Source organism: Eschrichtius robustus, chromosome 10 (genome assembly GCF_028021215.1).
Source record: "Eschrichtius robustus isolate mEscRob2 chromosome 10, mEscRob2.pri, whole genome shotgun sequence".
Classification (NCBI taxonomy): Eukaryota; Metazoa; Chordata; class Mammalia; order Artiodactyla; family Eschrichtiidae; genus Eschrichtius; species Eschrichtius robustus.
This window is the reverse complement of record NC_090833.1, coordinates 31,002,488-31,018,792: the sequence shown is the minus strand read 5'-3', so window position 1 is coordinate 31,018,792 and position 16,305 is coordinate 31,002,488. Positions and strand designations below refer to the sequence as shown.

At 42.5% G+C, this 16,305-nt stretch overlaps 1 protein-coding gene across 2 annotated transcripts; it reads right to left on the bottom strand.

The window, feature by feature from the left end:
* Positions 1-242: 242 nt before the first annotated feature.
* LOC137770342 (acyl-coenzyme A amino acid N-acyltransferase 2-like) lies at positions 243-14,796 on the bottom strand. Of its 2 annotated transcripts, none has more exons than XM_068552976.1 (4): positions 14,731-14,796; positions 5,338-5,837; positions 4,899-5,101; positions 243-2,812 (listed from the first exon to the last, which is right to left on the bottom strand). In XM_068552976.1, exons 2-4 carry the CDS (start codon positions 5,798-5,800, stop codon positions 2,219-2,221), a joined length of 1,260 nt encoding a protein of 419 aa, XP_068409077.1. In that variant the 5' UTR covers positions 5,801-5,837; positions 14,731-14,796; the 3' UTR covers positions 243-2,218. The 2 variants fall into 2 exon arrangements, with proteins under 2 accessions (XP_068409077.1, XP_068409078.1); XM_068552977.1 differs by lacking the exon at positions 14,731-14,796 and adding an exon at positions 10,508-10,569.
* Between the last annotated feature and the right edge of the window lie 1,509 nt (positions 14,797-16,305).

The window sequence follows — 16,305 nt, the reverse complement described above, 5'->3', positions numbered from 1 at the left end:
CCTAAATGGGAAGGAAATCTAAAAAAGAGTGGATATATGTATATGTATGACTGATTCACTTTACTGCACAGCAGAAACTAACACAACATTGTAAAGCAACTATACTCCAATAAAAATTAATTTAAAAATAATAATTATTGATTGCAAAAAAGTTAATATGAAATTAATGGGGTTGTCATGGAGAAAAGATGTAATGCATGCTAAGGTTCTTGTCTGTTGGGGCAGAAAAGTAAATATACCGATTATATCTCTTATTTTTTTATTATGAAAAATTTGCAAGCATACATAAAAGTAGAGAAAACAAACTTCACTATACCGATCATCTAGATATAATAATTTTTCACATTTGCCATATTCCTGTAGTATTTTAAAACAATTCCCAGATACTGCAACACTTCACTTCTAAATATGTCAGTATGCATCTCTAAAAAGTTACTTTTTTACATAACCCCAATACCATTTTGACCCCTAACAAGATAACAATTTCATAGTATCATTTAATATCCAGTCATATTCAGATTTCTCTAATTATCCCCCAAATGTCTTTTTACAGTTACTTTGTTCAAACCAGGCCCACACATAGCATTTGGTTGATATGCCTCTTAAGTCCCTTTTAATTTTGAACAATCCCCCAGCTCACTCCAATGCAAAAAGGAAAGCAAAATCCCACAAAGTGAAAAATTCCAAATTTTTTCATGCAATTAACTTGTGAAAAGAGACAAGGTCAGTTGGTAATTAACTTGTGAAGAGACCAGGTCATAGAATGATGGACAATCTATGTTTGTCTCCTTGTAGTACCATTTAACTTGCTCACTAACTACCACATTAGTAAGAAGTTTGATCTAAGGGGTTGATTAGCTTCAAGTTGAACAGTGTTGTTAGAAATAGTTCTAAGTAGTGCTGGGCACTCCACATTACATCTTGTCATGAAACACAACATGTCAAATTGACCATTTTTAGAGATGCTAAGTTTGATCAGTGGGTTCAGGTGGAGACAATCTGACCCCTCCATTGCAAAGTGAGGTTGCTTATAACCAGCAAGTTATCTACAGGGTGATACTTTGTACTTTGGTAAAATTACTCTTGGGTTTAAGGGTGGGGGGAGGGAGGAAGTAAATCAGAAGCTATTTGGGCATTAACAAAATGAGAACACTGCATATCAAAAAGCCAGGAAAACACGAATATGGCAGAAGGAATGAACTTATTTCAAAGAAGCATACACTGATGAATCAGGAAAAATTAGATTTGACCAATAAACAACCCAAAAGCTATTCTAAGAAAAGATTAATAAAATAGACAAATATTTAGCAAGTCAGACTGAAAGGAAAAGGAGAAACCATGCAAATAAACAACAGGGGATATGTAAAACATTATAAGAGAAAAATGTGTTCCAGAAAATAGGGGTGAAATTCTGAGAAAATATAAATGACTAGGTTGGCTTCAAAAGAAATTTTAAAGCCCAAAATAGTCAATATGAGAAACTGATCTAGTAGAATTAGATGAATAAGCAAAATTAGTCCATTAATGAATGCAATTCACCACATTAATAGATTAAAGGAGAAAAGCATCATGAAAATGATAATAGCTAACTCTGATATAGAAATTACTATGTGCCCGGCTCTCTTCTAATCACTTTAAATATAGTTCATTTAATTTCACTAAGTGCTCCAAAGGCACTTGAGCATTTAGCCCCACTCCTGATCAAAATTATAAAAAAGAAATATGTTTTAGGAATAAAAAGAAGCGTCACTATTCTAAAAAAGAATTAACGTATCTACTGGAAATCTCTAGCAAGGATTACCCTTGATGGTGGCATCAGAACTTTTCATATCAAATGTCGAATTCAACTGACAATGGTTTAAACAGAAAATGATTTCACAAGTGACTTCAAAGTTCCAGGACGTTCATCTAGATTGGCAATACCTGGATCCAAGGTTTCCCTTATTGGGGTACAAAAGGTTATTCAATTTGCAAGGGTATCACAATTTTGAAATAGCAACGTACCCTGGTGCATATAAACCAAGATTCAATTTACAAAAATTCAAAGCACATACAGTTTTGTTAGAAATATTTCAGATGCACCTGATTCTTTGACTTTGTTCAATTTCCTTCCAGTTGGTTCAAGATGACTGTGAATCTAGAGAAATCAGGAGTCCCCTCCCCCACCCACATCCCTGCCTTATCCAATTTTTTTGTCTCCCCTCCCCTATCATCACCCTTAGAGTGTGCTTCTGCTCTGAACAAGGTGCTGCCTGAAGAATTTCTGGATCTCTCCCCAGGCGTGCTCCTGGGCTGCCGCGTGGCCAGCAGGGTCCCCCCCCCAGAGCAGGGGGCAGAAGAGGCCGCGGCTCCAGGACGCATAGCACAGGGGCGAATAGGGAGGCTCTATGAGATGGCCCGCCCCGGGGTAGAGCAGCAGCCTTCCGCTGCTTCGGCCGTGCCTCCGCAGCTGGTCCAGGGCTTGCTCAGCGTACTCTCTGCTATTGAAGCATTCGTCATCCTCCCCTATAATGAAGAGGATCGGACCCTGGGCCTTTTCAATAGGAAGCACACTGTGTTGATTGAGTTCATCTCGGGGGTTCCCCTTGTAGTGACGGAGGCACAACGCGCCCATGATGTTGAACTCCATGCGCTCCGGAAGCGAGGGGATGGGTGTTATAAGCAGATCCCGGTACCGGAGCGGAAATTCAAAGATGGCATTGCACCCATTGATGCAGACGGTGGCTGCCACCTCCTTCAGGTAGCAGGCCATGGCCAGCCCGATCTCTGCACCTTTGCTCACAGAGATCACTCCAATTCCTGGCTTTTGGATCTGAAGGACAAAATAAAGGAAACCCATTACAGGACAGTCTCTGAGAAGGAGCTGTCCTACAGGCCAGTAAGCTAGTATGATGGGAAGAGTCTGAAAATGTGGGGTGGGAGTCCTGGCACTAAGGTTTACCAGCTTTGCGACTGAGAGAGAATACTACCTACTTACCCTCCCTAAGCCTTAATGTCTTATGGGGGTGATAATATTACCTACCTTGTAGGACAGTTATGAAGATTAAGTGAAAAAATAGAAATTAAAACTCTTCACCCAAAGCAGGGCTCTATAAAGGCAAAAAGGGTCTAATACACCAGCAACATTAGACATCACAAGAGCAGAGGCAGGTAAGATTTCTGAAGAATCAAATTCTTCTCTCCAGCTAGTAAAAGAGGTGTCCTGGTTTCTTTCAAATATCAGGTAAGTGTAATTCATATTTAAACAGCATTTTACAGCTACAAAGGATTTGCATATTCGTTAATCCAAGGGCTAATCCTGGAAGGGTTGGGAGTGTAAAGATGAAAGACTTGGATTCTGTAAAAAATTGAATGTCAGTTCCCAGTCCACCAGGAAAAGCGGTAGGTTACAGGAGGGAGTCCTTAACTTTGTGGTGGGCCGAGGGAGCAGAGGGAAGGGAAGAAGGCTGAGGGATGAATGAGGAAAGGAGGGGCATTCTGGGCAAACAATAGCAAATACATAGTGACCCTGTGTGTTTACTTGGCTCACAGTTGTATCCCCAGCACCTTTCTATCATCAGAATCACCTGAAAAAAAAAAAACTGTTAAAATTTGAGCTTTCTGAGATCCAGTTTTTCGAGAGCTACTTCAGTAGGTCTGAGTGGGCCCAAGAATCTGATACTATAAAATATCCCCAAGGAAATCCAGTGTGCATCCACATCTGGGAACCATCCACGTGAGGAGTGGATTGGGAAGTGAGGGAGAAGGGCCATAACTGGAGATGGGAAATTGATTAATGCACTATTGCAGCATCACAGCTGAGCAATGATGAGGGACTGAAACAGCGGCAGGGGGAGTGAAGAGGGTGTGATGTGTTGAGAAAGAACCTAAAACACTTTGGGGTGGGCTGAGGGTGTGGGGAAAGGAAGAGGGAAGAAACCAGATGGGCACAGGTGACAAGGTGGATTTATTGAGCATTTACTGTATGCTCGGCCCTCCAACAGGAAAACGGGGATTCAGGAAGTGTAAGTCCCGCTCAAGGTTACAACGGTATCAAGGGGCAGGGGTGGGAATTGAACCTCTTCTGCGGAATCTAACTACAAATTGAATTTTGGCAATTGCCCTTTCTCCTCATACAATGTCACAAATAGTTAAATTCGAAATGAAAAAACAAATTAACTTGAAAACATTTTACCTGGGGTTTAATTCCTTCTAGGCAATCCTTTAAACAGAGCCAAATATGCTTAGGAAAATCACACGTATATTTGATTATGATGACGATAACACTGAAGATGAGGATACCAGTGATGCTCCAATAGGAAACATATCCCATCTCTTCTTGAGAAGAGTCAAGGCTCCAGGAGAGAACGATGTAAGTTGGGGAATCAGGATGACTTAATGGTTTGGAGCAAAGACATTGCCCCAAGGGCTCTGTCACTTACTGGCCGTGGAGTGTTGGCCTCTTACTTAACTGAGATGGGTATGCCTTCTCATCTGAAAAATGAGGACCACGTCAAAAGTACTAACTTCGCACGGTAACTATGAGCATTAAATGAGATAGTGCATATAAAGTATTTAGCATAGAGTCTAACAAATAGTCACTTAATATAAACATTAGGTGATATGATTGTTTTACCCTGTCAGGTTGAACTGTAAGAAATACCTGATATTTGAACATTTTTGAACTAGCAAATGAAGAGAATCATAAATCACCATTTATTGTCTTCTTTGTGCCAGTAAGCACTCAGCTGATCCTAATCAACCCAACAATCCTACAAGGCATGTATTATTATCCCCATTTTAACTCAACTGTGCTGTGCCCAAGTCTAAACAGACTGGTAATATAGGCAGAACGGACATTTGTGATTTTTTTTTTTGGCTATAATGTTGCCAGGTAAAATGAAAAGTATTTTAAATACCTTGGGATGAGCTAGTAGCAAGTTGGCAGCTTCCTCAAAATATTCCAGGTCCACCTCCTGCAACTGCTTGGGCAGGTCTGCATAGGCAAAATATGCTAAAGCCAGCACTGCAAAGCCATGGGCAGCCAGAAGACTGGCCCGATATTCAACTAGACCCCCGATGCCCCCAAACAAATCAATGAGTCCTGGGAAAGGGCCTTCCCCTAAGAGCAAGAAAAAGAGAAGAGAATGAGATCAGAAAGAGTAACAAGAGGGTCAAGTAGGTAGCAGCAAAAGTACAGGCTGAGCAGACTGAATTCCACCTTCACACACGCAACGAAACGGCTTGTTACTTTTAAAATATTCTGGGAAATACTAGTTCTCCAACAGTTTGATGCCCTTTGTTTTTGTTTTTATTTCCATGAACGATGTCTTCTAGATCATGAAAGATTAGTCTCACCTGGAGGGAGGAAAAGGGCTCCTCGCACACGACCTTCTCGGATCTGCACCCGCTGCACCTCAGGGCTGGAGAACCAACGCTGCACCACCTGGCTGGCCCTGGGCTGAACCTCCCCTGACTTTTGTAAATAAACGGAGTCATACAGATCCAGAGTGATCCAAAAGGGGCTGTTCATCACATCTTTCTTAATCAGCCTCTCAAAAGCCTTCTCAGGCTTCAGAGACCAGAAGAGGCCCATCGGGTGGACCCCCACGTAGTGGCCTCCCAAGGCAGGAGCCTGCTTCAGGTCCAGCTCACCAGCCTTGCTGGCCCTGTAGAAGGCTCTGGACTGGTACAGATTCCCCTTCTCATCCTTCACAGATGCCATGAGGGTCACCGTCTGCAGTGGGGGCAGGCCTGTCACTCGGATGTGCACGGGCTCATCCGCGAGGGCACTTGCCGGGGTGGCTGTCAGCTGGAGCATTGGCAACCGGCAAAGGGACCAAGTGGTATTTCCTGCCCTGCAGTGGGAGAGAAAGCTCTGAGTTGGAGACTTCAGTTCCAAGGAAGAGGCCCAGACAAGGCTTATATTAGGTCTGGCCAAGGCAGATTTCTGGATACTAGTGCAAAATACACAGAACATTTGGAGGAGGGGAAATAGGGTGTGCAGACAGGACTCGTTATTCTCATTTTACATATGGGAAACAGGTTAAGCGACATGCTCAAAGTCTTGTAAATAATTAATAGTAGAACCTGAAATTCAAGCTAGGTCTGACACTACAGCCTCCCGTCTTATCCATTACAGCCCTGTAGGAAATCTTAGTTTTGTGGTTTTGAGTAAGTTGAGCTTCATATCTTCAGTTGAGATCATTCCCAGGTGACCTATTTCACTGGTGTTTGTTAGGATCCGAGGGGGTAATGCATGATTAAGGGTTTATTGGAAGGATCAGTGCTGCTTTTCAACTCCCATACCTACATAAACGAGAAACTTGTTATGCTGTTGTTTCTTTCTTTCTTTTCTCTTTTTTTAGTTTCCAATCCCTCCCTGCCATTGTAAGATAGACTGCCAGCTCTTTTCAGAGTTCCCATTATTTGCTCTTTTTAAGGGAAAATAAAACTCCATGATCTGCTTTTGCGGCTTTCCAACGGAGTGATAAATATAAAATATTGTTTGTAGCAAAGAGAATGAAATATACATTTGATCAGCTATTTCATACTCTCCTCATTTTATGAGCAAAATTTGGGGTATTCTCTCCCTCCTTCCTCCCTCTGTACATTCCTTCTTTCTTTACTTTCCCTCCTTTCTTCTATACCTCATTCCACAAAGGATTTGAACCTGTTTATAGATAAAGGAGGCATAAACAAATAAAAATAAAATAGGATCTGGGAAAATATGAACTAGCATCAGAGACACTGAATGAGTGACAGCCAAAGGAAAAAAGGCAATCTCTCAGTTGTGTTGTTCCAATTATTCTCATAGAAAGGGTTACCAGTTTCTCAAGGGAAAGGAAAAAGTGAGGCCTTTCCAATATTTTCCTAAAAGAAATTTCTCATATGAGACTTTGACATAGGTATGCATCATTTTTCCAACAATATCTTCACACAAATGGTAGTAATAGGTGTCCTCTCAGAAAGCTTGATCCTCCAAGGGGTCCTTGATTTTATTTTACAGAGGAATGCAAAGTGAAGGCTTTGGGGTTTAGATTTGTGAGCAGAAAAGATTCTGGAGAAAATAAACAGGCTCTGGCAGTGCAGGGGCAGAAGAGGGGTTTTAATGCCCAGTTCTTCACTGTTGAAAGTGGGTCTTTGGAGGAAAGAGAGGGTCAAGGAAAAATGCATTTTGTGCTTCTTTTAAGAAAGTGATTTTCTGCAAAGGACGCACTCCCTCCCACCTGACCCCCATCAACAACCAGCATTACTGACCATTTCAAAACTCATGGTCGATAGAATAATTTGGAATAAATAGAATGATTGTGAATGTTTTCCCTCAATACCAGCACAGTTCTTGGCAGAAGAAGGTGGCATCAATTCAAACTTCCTGGGTCTTTCATATGTATCAGGGAAATGGGACCTGTAATATGAATAAGAACACCCCACGTCCCATGTGACATTTCAGTGCTCCCTTGGTATTTTCTGATCTGGTCCTTCCTATAAGTCTCTGTATCTGCTGTTTCCTTCTTCCCAAAAAGAGATCATTAAGAAGGGGTACTTGCGTGCCCTATTCCACAAATTCTTCTTCCTTCTCAAAACTTCTATAAAATTTATTGGCTCAATACAGATTTTATTTTCAAGTTGAATTAATTTGCATTAATTAACATAACTACTCTCCTGCATTCCTGCGTACATCCCACATCTGGTCTTATTCTTCCAGGTGGACTGCAAATTCTTCAAGGGCAGCAACTATGTGTTAAAACTTTAGGAATCCTATTGATACTCATATAGTAAATTATACAATGTACATGCTTCAGAGTTATGAAATTCATAACAGGGGCAGGAAAAAATAGCACCAAAAATGTAATTAAAGTACTTTACTTATATAGTGCTTTTGTAATATAAAATATTAGAGTCTCTTCCCAAGTCATGGTCCCTCTTTATCTGAGAATCACTCCCTAAAGCCCAGAGATGGACACTTAGCAGCTATGTTTATACCATGTGACCTCCACCCGGGGGGCCGTTGCTGACTGGATCAGGATTGGATACCTGATTCAACGTGTGCCAGGGATGTTCCCCCCTTGCCAATTTGGAATGGAGACCCAGAGGTCACCAGTCACTCTATCAAGGTAAGGACTAAAGGTGAAGCAAGAAGGCACCTAGGTAGCAGAATTTAATTGCATGACAAGCCCCTGAAGTCCTGAAATTTTGCACTCTAGGGGCCCTCTTGCCTCAGCCTAGTCCTAGCCTTGGATTCTTTTTACGTGGCTGTATCCATAAAATTCAAAAGCTGTATCCAGATAATCACAGAAAGACAGTCTTGGGGTAGAGTATGGGAGTTTGAGGAAAGAGAGAAAGATAACAGGGACAAAGAGAAATTAGATTGCTCCTATCCTGAGAAACCCCTGAAGAAAGAAAGGGTAGGTCATTTAGAAGGTCCGGGGTTATGTAAATAGGCGTCAGAGAAAAGAGAGATGCAAGAAGATAGGTTTCAGAAGACTTCAGTCTTTGAAAGGAATCTATCTTAGAGCTAGAATTTTATTTTGGGGTCTCAGCACTTAGCTGACTATGCTTACTGTTTTGTCTCCTAATTTTTCTGGAGCTCCTGTTAAATGTGTTAAGTTATTGATTCTGACTTGTCAGAAATTCCCCATAATGGTCATTAGTATCCTATGTCTAGATTTTTGCCATTTACACCAAGGTATATGCAAGGGGTCAGATTATAATGAAACTTCCTATAAGAAGCAGGCGTTCTCCTAAGAGCACGTGAAACAAAGAAAGAGAGAGAGATCACTTGATGAGCCAACAGTGTGTGCTTGTGAATGGTGTCTCAGGTTTCCTGACCAAAGACTAGGAAGCAGCCACGTGATCAGCAATCCCACAGTCACTGCCTTTGGAACATGGGCTAAACAAAGTCACTTTTCACAGGCTGACAAGATAGGATGTACCTTCATGAAGATTTGGTAGGGATCCAAGGCAAAGTTTGACAGATTACCTCTTCAGAAATTGGTTGTAAGTCTATCAGACCTCAGACTTATTCAAGCCTCTGTGCCATCTGTTCTTTATATAACACCCCCTTATATATTCAAGATACATGAAAAATCCAGGATTTAAATACATACACATGGGGACTTCCCTGATGGTCCAGTGGTAAAGAATCTGCCTTCCAATGCAGGGGACACGGGTTCAATCCCTGGTTGGGGAACTAAGATCCCACATGCCACGGGGCAACTAAGCCTGCATGCTACAACTTCTGAGCCCAGGAGCCTCAACTAGAGAGCCCGCGTGCTGCAAACTACAGAGCCTATGAGCCACAGCTAGAGAAGAGAAAAACCCGCATACCACAATTAGGGAGAAGCCTGAGCGCCGCAACAAAAGATCCCACCTGCTGCAACTAAGACCCAATGCAGCCAAAAATAAATAAATAAATAAATAATACCTACATACATACATACATACACATGTACACACACACGCACACACACACACACACATACACGAAAGAAGATTTGATACCTACACACCAGGGATTCTCAACTGGGGTTCTGAGGAACTCAGGTTCTGCAAAATGTCACTAGGGTTTCCACAAGAGCTCTTAATTGGAAAAAAGAGAAACAGTTTTTGAACTTCAAGTGTGATGTGATGCTAGTGCATGTAATGATGGAGGGAGACAGTGACTGAGCTGTTCCTTTACATGTTGTTCAGCCCCATAGGGTGGTGTGTGAAAGGACCACGTACAATTGGTGGAGACCATTCTCAGTTTGAGATGCAAGATTAGGGGAGGCTGTTGATGGCTAGTGGCGAGCTCGATGTGGAGAAGAGCATGGTGGGCTGATGTGTGCCTCTCCTTCCTGAATTACCTCCTCCAAACTCCCCGTATGCTCCGTGGACTGAGTTAAAGGAGTGAACAAACTCTATTGGTGTAATATGGAAGGAAAGTTGCATTCCGAAGAATGAATTTTTACACACTGTAGTCAGCTGCACCCTGACACTTTGTTATTATTTGTAAACATTGTGAAGTGTGGATAGTGTAAGAAGAGAATTTTCATATGGAATTTTTTTAGGGAATTTTTCTCGTTTTGTTACTTATTATGCCACTCTTTTGTATTTCAGTAAGCATTCACATTTTACAAATATGTCTGATGGTCCAATGGAGTGATAAATTTGAAGGTAAATTTAAAATTGGAAGAAGGGAATTGAAGGACTAAGGACAAGACTCAGAAGATTAGTGATGGAGAACTGCCATTTTCTGAGTCATTTGACAAGAGGCCACACACTGAAAAAGTCTGTTTTTACAGTGAAGCTGCTTATCAGTGGAATTTACATCAGCTGGTAATACAAGTTGTCCTGTTCCATTGGGCATGGTCTTTAACAAACAACTAAAAAATGCAGCAATGGCTCCAGGAAAATGGAAAAGACAAATAAAATATCACAATCATTTGACAAGTAAAGGGGCTGGTAATTTTAAGTGGCCCTTGGAACTCAGCTCTCCCTTCATTTCCCTTTTTTCTGTAACAGCAAACAACTATTGAGCACTTACTAACGGCTAGTCACTGGGTAATATGAATCCACATAGTAAAGCCTTTTCACTTTTCAGGACCCTCTTATGACCATTATTTCTCTTGACCCTTGCAAAAAACCTGTGGGAATAAAAAATTATTATTATCCTTACATTGTAAATTAGGAAATTGAGCTCAGCTAGTCAAATGACTTACCCAAGCTTGCCTATGTTGTTAATCATGAAGCAAGAATTTTAACCAGTACCGTCTGACCCTACATATAAACCTTACTTATCTTCCCCAAATGAGGGTAGACATATGAAAGCTCATTCTTTTCCTAGCCTCCCTCTCTTGTTTTTCTTTCCTACTTCTTTTTTGACCTTAACTTCATCTTTCCCTTTCCCTAACTCTGAAGCTTTTAGTTAAATATATACCCTGGTGTACAGGGTGGCAGGACTAGTAATGGAATAGTAGGAGTAACCTTTAGTCCACAAACCCACATGTGCATGAGATGTAATTTTTTTTCTATTTTTCTAGATTCAGAGTAATTTCTATTTTGAGTCCTTGTTCCTCCAGATGGCAGAGATATGATCACAGAATTCAGGGCATCCTGCTTTTCCTGGGAGCTCAAGGAAGTTCCCTGTGACTGTGGCAGTGCTCAAAGACTTGGGGTTGGGAGACCCTGTTCATATGTTACTATGCATTCTTCTAAACCTGTTTTACAATGGATACCAGTGGTTCCAAATTCAGATACCTATAGGGGCCAGGCAGGTAATATAAATTTGTAGATAAAGGACAGAGATGAACAAAATGTAAGACTGCAGTGAACCTAAGACTACCTGCCCATCTAAGGCATTCAAATGTATTCTATTTAAAAAAATGCACACACACAAAACTACCCAACAACAACAACCAACCAACCAAAGGAAAAAACAACCCAAGGTGTGGACCAAATGAAATACACCCATTTGTGACTTCTGAAATTCACATCATCTATTAGGCTTTTTGCAACATAAAGGCCAGGAAAAGATTTTTGTTTTTCTCTTTCTGGTGTGCCATCCTTTCCCGAAGCAATAAGTATCAACTGATCTCCCTCTGGAGGAAGAAGGAAAACAAGGTAAAATAAAAATACCAGAATGTGGGGATGGGAAGTGGGAGTGAGGCCTCAGCCATTATTATTTCCAGTGGTATATGGCCAGTTAACCCTGCCCTCAAACCTTCTCCTTGTCACCTCTCACCATGCTGAATCTTTAAGATTTTTTCCTGCTTTCCCTGTATTCCATTTCTATTGTCTTACTCTAATTGGATCCCAACTAATCCACATACTGCTATAGGGATTAATATCTTTGTTAGTTGTTAAGGCTTATTGCCTGCCAGGGCCCGTCCCTCACAGATTTTCAAAATAAGTTGTAAGAAGACTTAAAACTTATCCTGTTCAACACTCAATTGTCATCATGATCAATGAGGCACCTACACTGTACAGGGACACCCAGCTGTAGAGGGCTGTCCCTCCTCTGGGCTCTCTCTCTACCATGTCACTCAGAGCACTTAATTCTTGAACCTAATATTAATGAGTCATGTATGCTGTGTGTACTCTCTCCTGTTACTCTGTAAATTTCTTGAAGGCAGGATCCTGTCTGATGTGTCTTTGTCACTTGCACTGCACAGGAGCCCTTCACATCCCATGTATTCATTAAATGATTGTGGATTTTCCTCTCCATTCTCATAAACTGTCATCCTTTTACCCAATTCTTTCTCTCTCTTTACAGTCCTTTTTGCTCCCCAGTCTAATCTCGACAATGTTGTCAGACAGATCTTTATAAAACTCAAAAATAATTGAATTTCTCATCTGCTTTAAACTTCCAGTGGCAGCCAGATTCATTTGAGGATAAAGTCTAAATCTTTTGTCCTAGCACTTAAGACTCTTTGTAGGGGAATGGCTCTACCATAGCACCCTGGAGACCTTCCATGTTTCCACAGGCAAAGCTTGAACCACCACATGACCTAAATCTGGGTGGAATGCCTTGCGATCCTCCCAGGAGCATGGCATGAGAAGCAGTCTGTACAAGAGGCTTCACAAGACGGTTTTCCCATCTGTCTCTCCCTATCTTGTGGGAGGCTACCATGAGGCAGCTTTCCCATCCACCTCCCTGGTTCCAGAGAGGCATGGGACTCTCCATCTCATACTTACACCCCTTTAGGGCAGAGCTGCAGGCTCTAGGACCACTGAGCTGCAGTCTAGGATCAGCTCCTCAGCCACTGAATATCTCACAACTCTGTTGAAGACGTCTGGTTCCTTTTGCTTCAGTGCCATCCTTTTGGTGGGTGAGACAAGGACCCAGAGAGCTGCACCCTTGGCATCTCTTGCCTTCACTGCCTATATAAGTAATAAACTGTCTGAATCTAAAAGGGGCTCCTTATTTCTTTTCCAGCTGAACCTGTCAGTCTTGGACTTGGACTTCCCTTTGTGTTTGACACCCTTTATCATCTAATTCAATCAAAGCCTTTCACCACCACACCCCCCGATCTATTTACTAGTCTAAGCAACCATCTCATTACAAACCTAGCATAGGATATTGTCAAAATCTGCTTCTTTATCTGTCTCTCCCTTTTCTGCTCTATCCAGTATAGTACCCACTAGCCAGGTACAGCTACTTAAATTTCAATTCACTTAAAAATGCATGAAATTGACATTTTAAAATTTAGTTTCTCATTCACGCTAACCACATTTTCATTGCTCAGTAGCCACATGTTACTAGTGGCTACTGTATTGGACCATGTAGCTCTGGAATATTCCCATCACCACAGAATACCCTACTGGACAGCACTACTCTGGATTGTAAAGTATTCCTCATGGGCAAGAATTATACCTTGTTCAACACTCCTCAGTTCCTAGAATAGTGCCGGCACATAGTGATCGCTCAGTAAATGTTTGAGGAATTAAGTGGAAGAATAAATGATAGATGAAAAAGCAAAAAAAAAAAAAAAGTTGAGTGACATATCTCAGAGAGAGTGTGAAGATAGAACAGAAGCCCAGTTGAATATTTATAGGCTACTTCTGAAGATGGAAAATTCCTCAAAATCCAATGGGATACAATTTCCAGGGTTCCTCACTTCTTTGCAGCAGAAGGCAGGACTGTCAATGAAACAGTTAATGTACACTGCAGACTGTCAATGAAACCAAAGATGGAAAGCAGCCAGAGGGCAAGAAACAAGAACTCAGCTGCCTCTCACAGGCATAGCCTAGTGGTGGTTGGAGAGGGAGCCTTCAGCAAAATGGAAGCAACCTGATAGGGTCTGAAAGCTGATAGCCACATTGCTGAGCAGGTTTCAGACCCCCCAGAGTCACAGGGGGAAGGACGGGGATCAAGCCTGCACCACTGGGAGACATTGACCTGTTAGAGGAAGGGCAGTCAAGAACTGGTGGGACATCAGCACATCAGAAGGCAGGAAACAAAGAATAAAAGAGAGCTAAAGGTCCCATGGAAGTTAAAATTACCATTACCAATCAAGAAACAAAAATTCCATTTCCTTTAGGATCCTGTTGCTTTTCTTCCTTCATCACAGCACTTCCTCCTCCCAATAAATCCCAGAGAAAAATTCTTTGAGTCAGGAAACATCTCTCCAGGGACTTCCCTGGTGGCGCAGTGGTTAAGAATCCACCTGCCAATGCAGGGGACACGGATTCGAGCCCTGGTCTGGGAAGATCCCACATGCCGCGGAGCAACTAAGCCCATGTGCCACAACTACTGAGACTGCGCTCTAGAGCCCGTGAGCCACAACTACTGAGCCCACGCACCTAGAGCCCATGCTCCACAACAAGAGAAGCCACCGCAATGAGAAGCCTGCGCACGGCAACGAAGAGTAGCCCCCGCTCGCTGCAACTAGAGAAAGCCCACGCGCAGCAACGGAGACCAACGCAGCCAAAAATAAATAAATAAATAAATAAAATAAATGTATATATAAAAAAAAAAATCTCTCCATTAGTCACATTAGGCTGGACCCTGACTTTTGCAGCCAAGTGTGCATTTCACCTCCAAAATAGTCTCTAAACAATCTTCTGGTTAGGTTTATGCATCTGACATAAATCAGTGTTTGAGCAATAAACTACCTGGGATAGTAATTTCTGGTTCTTCAGAGAACTGTGCTACCCACTGAGGTGAGTGAAACACACACAGAAAGACAAAAGCAGCCTTCCCCGGTTCCCTGCTGCCGAAATCAGAAAGCAGACCTTTTCTACTTGGCCATGACAGCCCTGACTCACCCTGAATTCGGCTGCAGGAAGCAGTCTGGAGCGGGATGGCTTACTGAGCCGGCTAGAAGCAATGGACACTTGCCTATTGCTTGCTAATTTAGATCGTTCAAAATACCCCAGCCTACTGTTCAAAGTTGAAGTTGTCTCCATAGAAACCATCAGCTGCTCCTTTTTCTTTTTTTTTTTTTAAGTTCCCAGGGACAGGGCTACGAGCACGTGCTGCCACAGGGTCTGGGCAGAGGCTCAGTTTAGCTGGTGTGCCTTTCAATCCAGGTGTTTCATAAAGGAGTCTTTTATTTCATCACATAGGTCTGGTTTCTACACCTCTTCCCTGGACTCCTCCTCTCAACTCCTGGCTCTCTTCTCCTTTGCTTCAATTCCTTCTCTATCTCCTCCTCTAAGTCAGTGGTCTCTTAGGCAGCTGCCTTTTCGGTGGTTTCTAAGATGAGTCCCAAATATCCATCTTCAGAGTGGTGTGGGTTTCAGACTCACCTGACAAGTCTGTTAAATAAAGATTCCCAGGCCCCTCACCTGGAGATTCTGACTTGATAGGTTTGGGGTAAGTTTCTGGGATCTGTGCTTTTAACAGCAGATCCTAAAGCATAGCCCAGTTTGCAAACCACTCTTCCAAGGGACAGCAAAAGCCCTCCCCATGCAAAAATGCCTCCTCAGGACCAGAACCCCTGAAATCTGTCCCATTGTTAATCCCATCAGTCAATGTCCATTGTCAAAATATACAAGTGATCCAAGCTACAAATTGCAAACTGTGCGTCCAGGTCGTGAACTCCTAGAGGGAAGGTACCATGTCTTTTAATTTTTGCATCTCTTGCAGCCAGTGAGCTGTAGCTGGCCTCTGGAATCAGAGAGACTTAGATTGGAACCCTGATTCCTTTACATCTGTCATTGTGACTGACCTCAGGCAAATTACTTACCTCTCCTTGCGCTTCAGCTTTCTAACTTGTGAAATGGGAATGGTACAATAAAATGTATTAAAAGTGAACTATAAGCCTTAAGGAGAAGGGGCCAATATTGGAAGTCATGGGCAGAGTGGAATGTCTGGGAGGAGAGGTACCTCGGCAGGCTGGCAAGGCTCCCAGCTTAGTGACTAACTCTCAGGACTTGATCCAAGGATGGGAGGTGGGCTGGGGAGGAACGCAGCGGAAATAGTATTGTTTTTACTAAGACTCTCAGAGAAGCACAGGAAAGGGTGCTCCAGTACCCAGGTAATAAAGTGAGATGCATGCTAAACTGGCACAGAGTCAGACCTTCTTCACTCTGCTGCCTAGAACAGAAGACACCAGGGACCTGGCACTCCATGGACCCTCAAAGGATGTAGCAAATTAAGAGTGGGGACATTGGTGGGAGCGCTGGGCAATAAGGTGCTAACCGTGTACAAGGGAGGCATTAGCAGTTGCCAGTAGCAGGTGTGAACCATGCGGAAAAGACTGAAGTCCTCTGAGGAGGAAGGAATCTACCTCCAGCCTGCCTTCAGACCCAAGACTGTAACATCAACTCTTCCCTGGGTCTCCAGCCTGCTGGCCCACTCTGCAGATGTCCAGTCCCCACAATCGCATGAGTCAAATC

Coding starts and splice junctions, on each gene's coding strand:
- LOC137770342 (XM_068552976.1), bottom strand. CDS start 5,800: ATGCTCCAGCTGACAGCCACCCCGGCAAGTGCCCTCGCGGATGAGCCC. Junction 5,102..5,337: donor AGCCCTTTTCCTCCCTCCAG/GTGAGACTAATC, acceptor TCTTGCTCTTAG/GGGAAGGCCCTTTCCCAGGA. Junction 2,813..4,898: donor TGCTACTAGCTCATCCCAAG/GTATTTAAAATA, acceptor TTTGTCCTTCAG/ATCCAAAAGCCAGGAATTGG.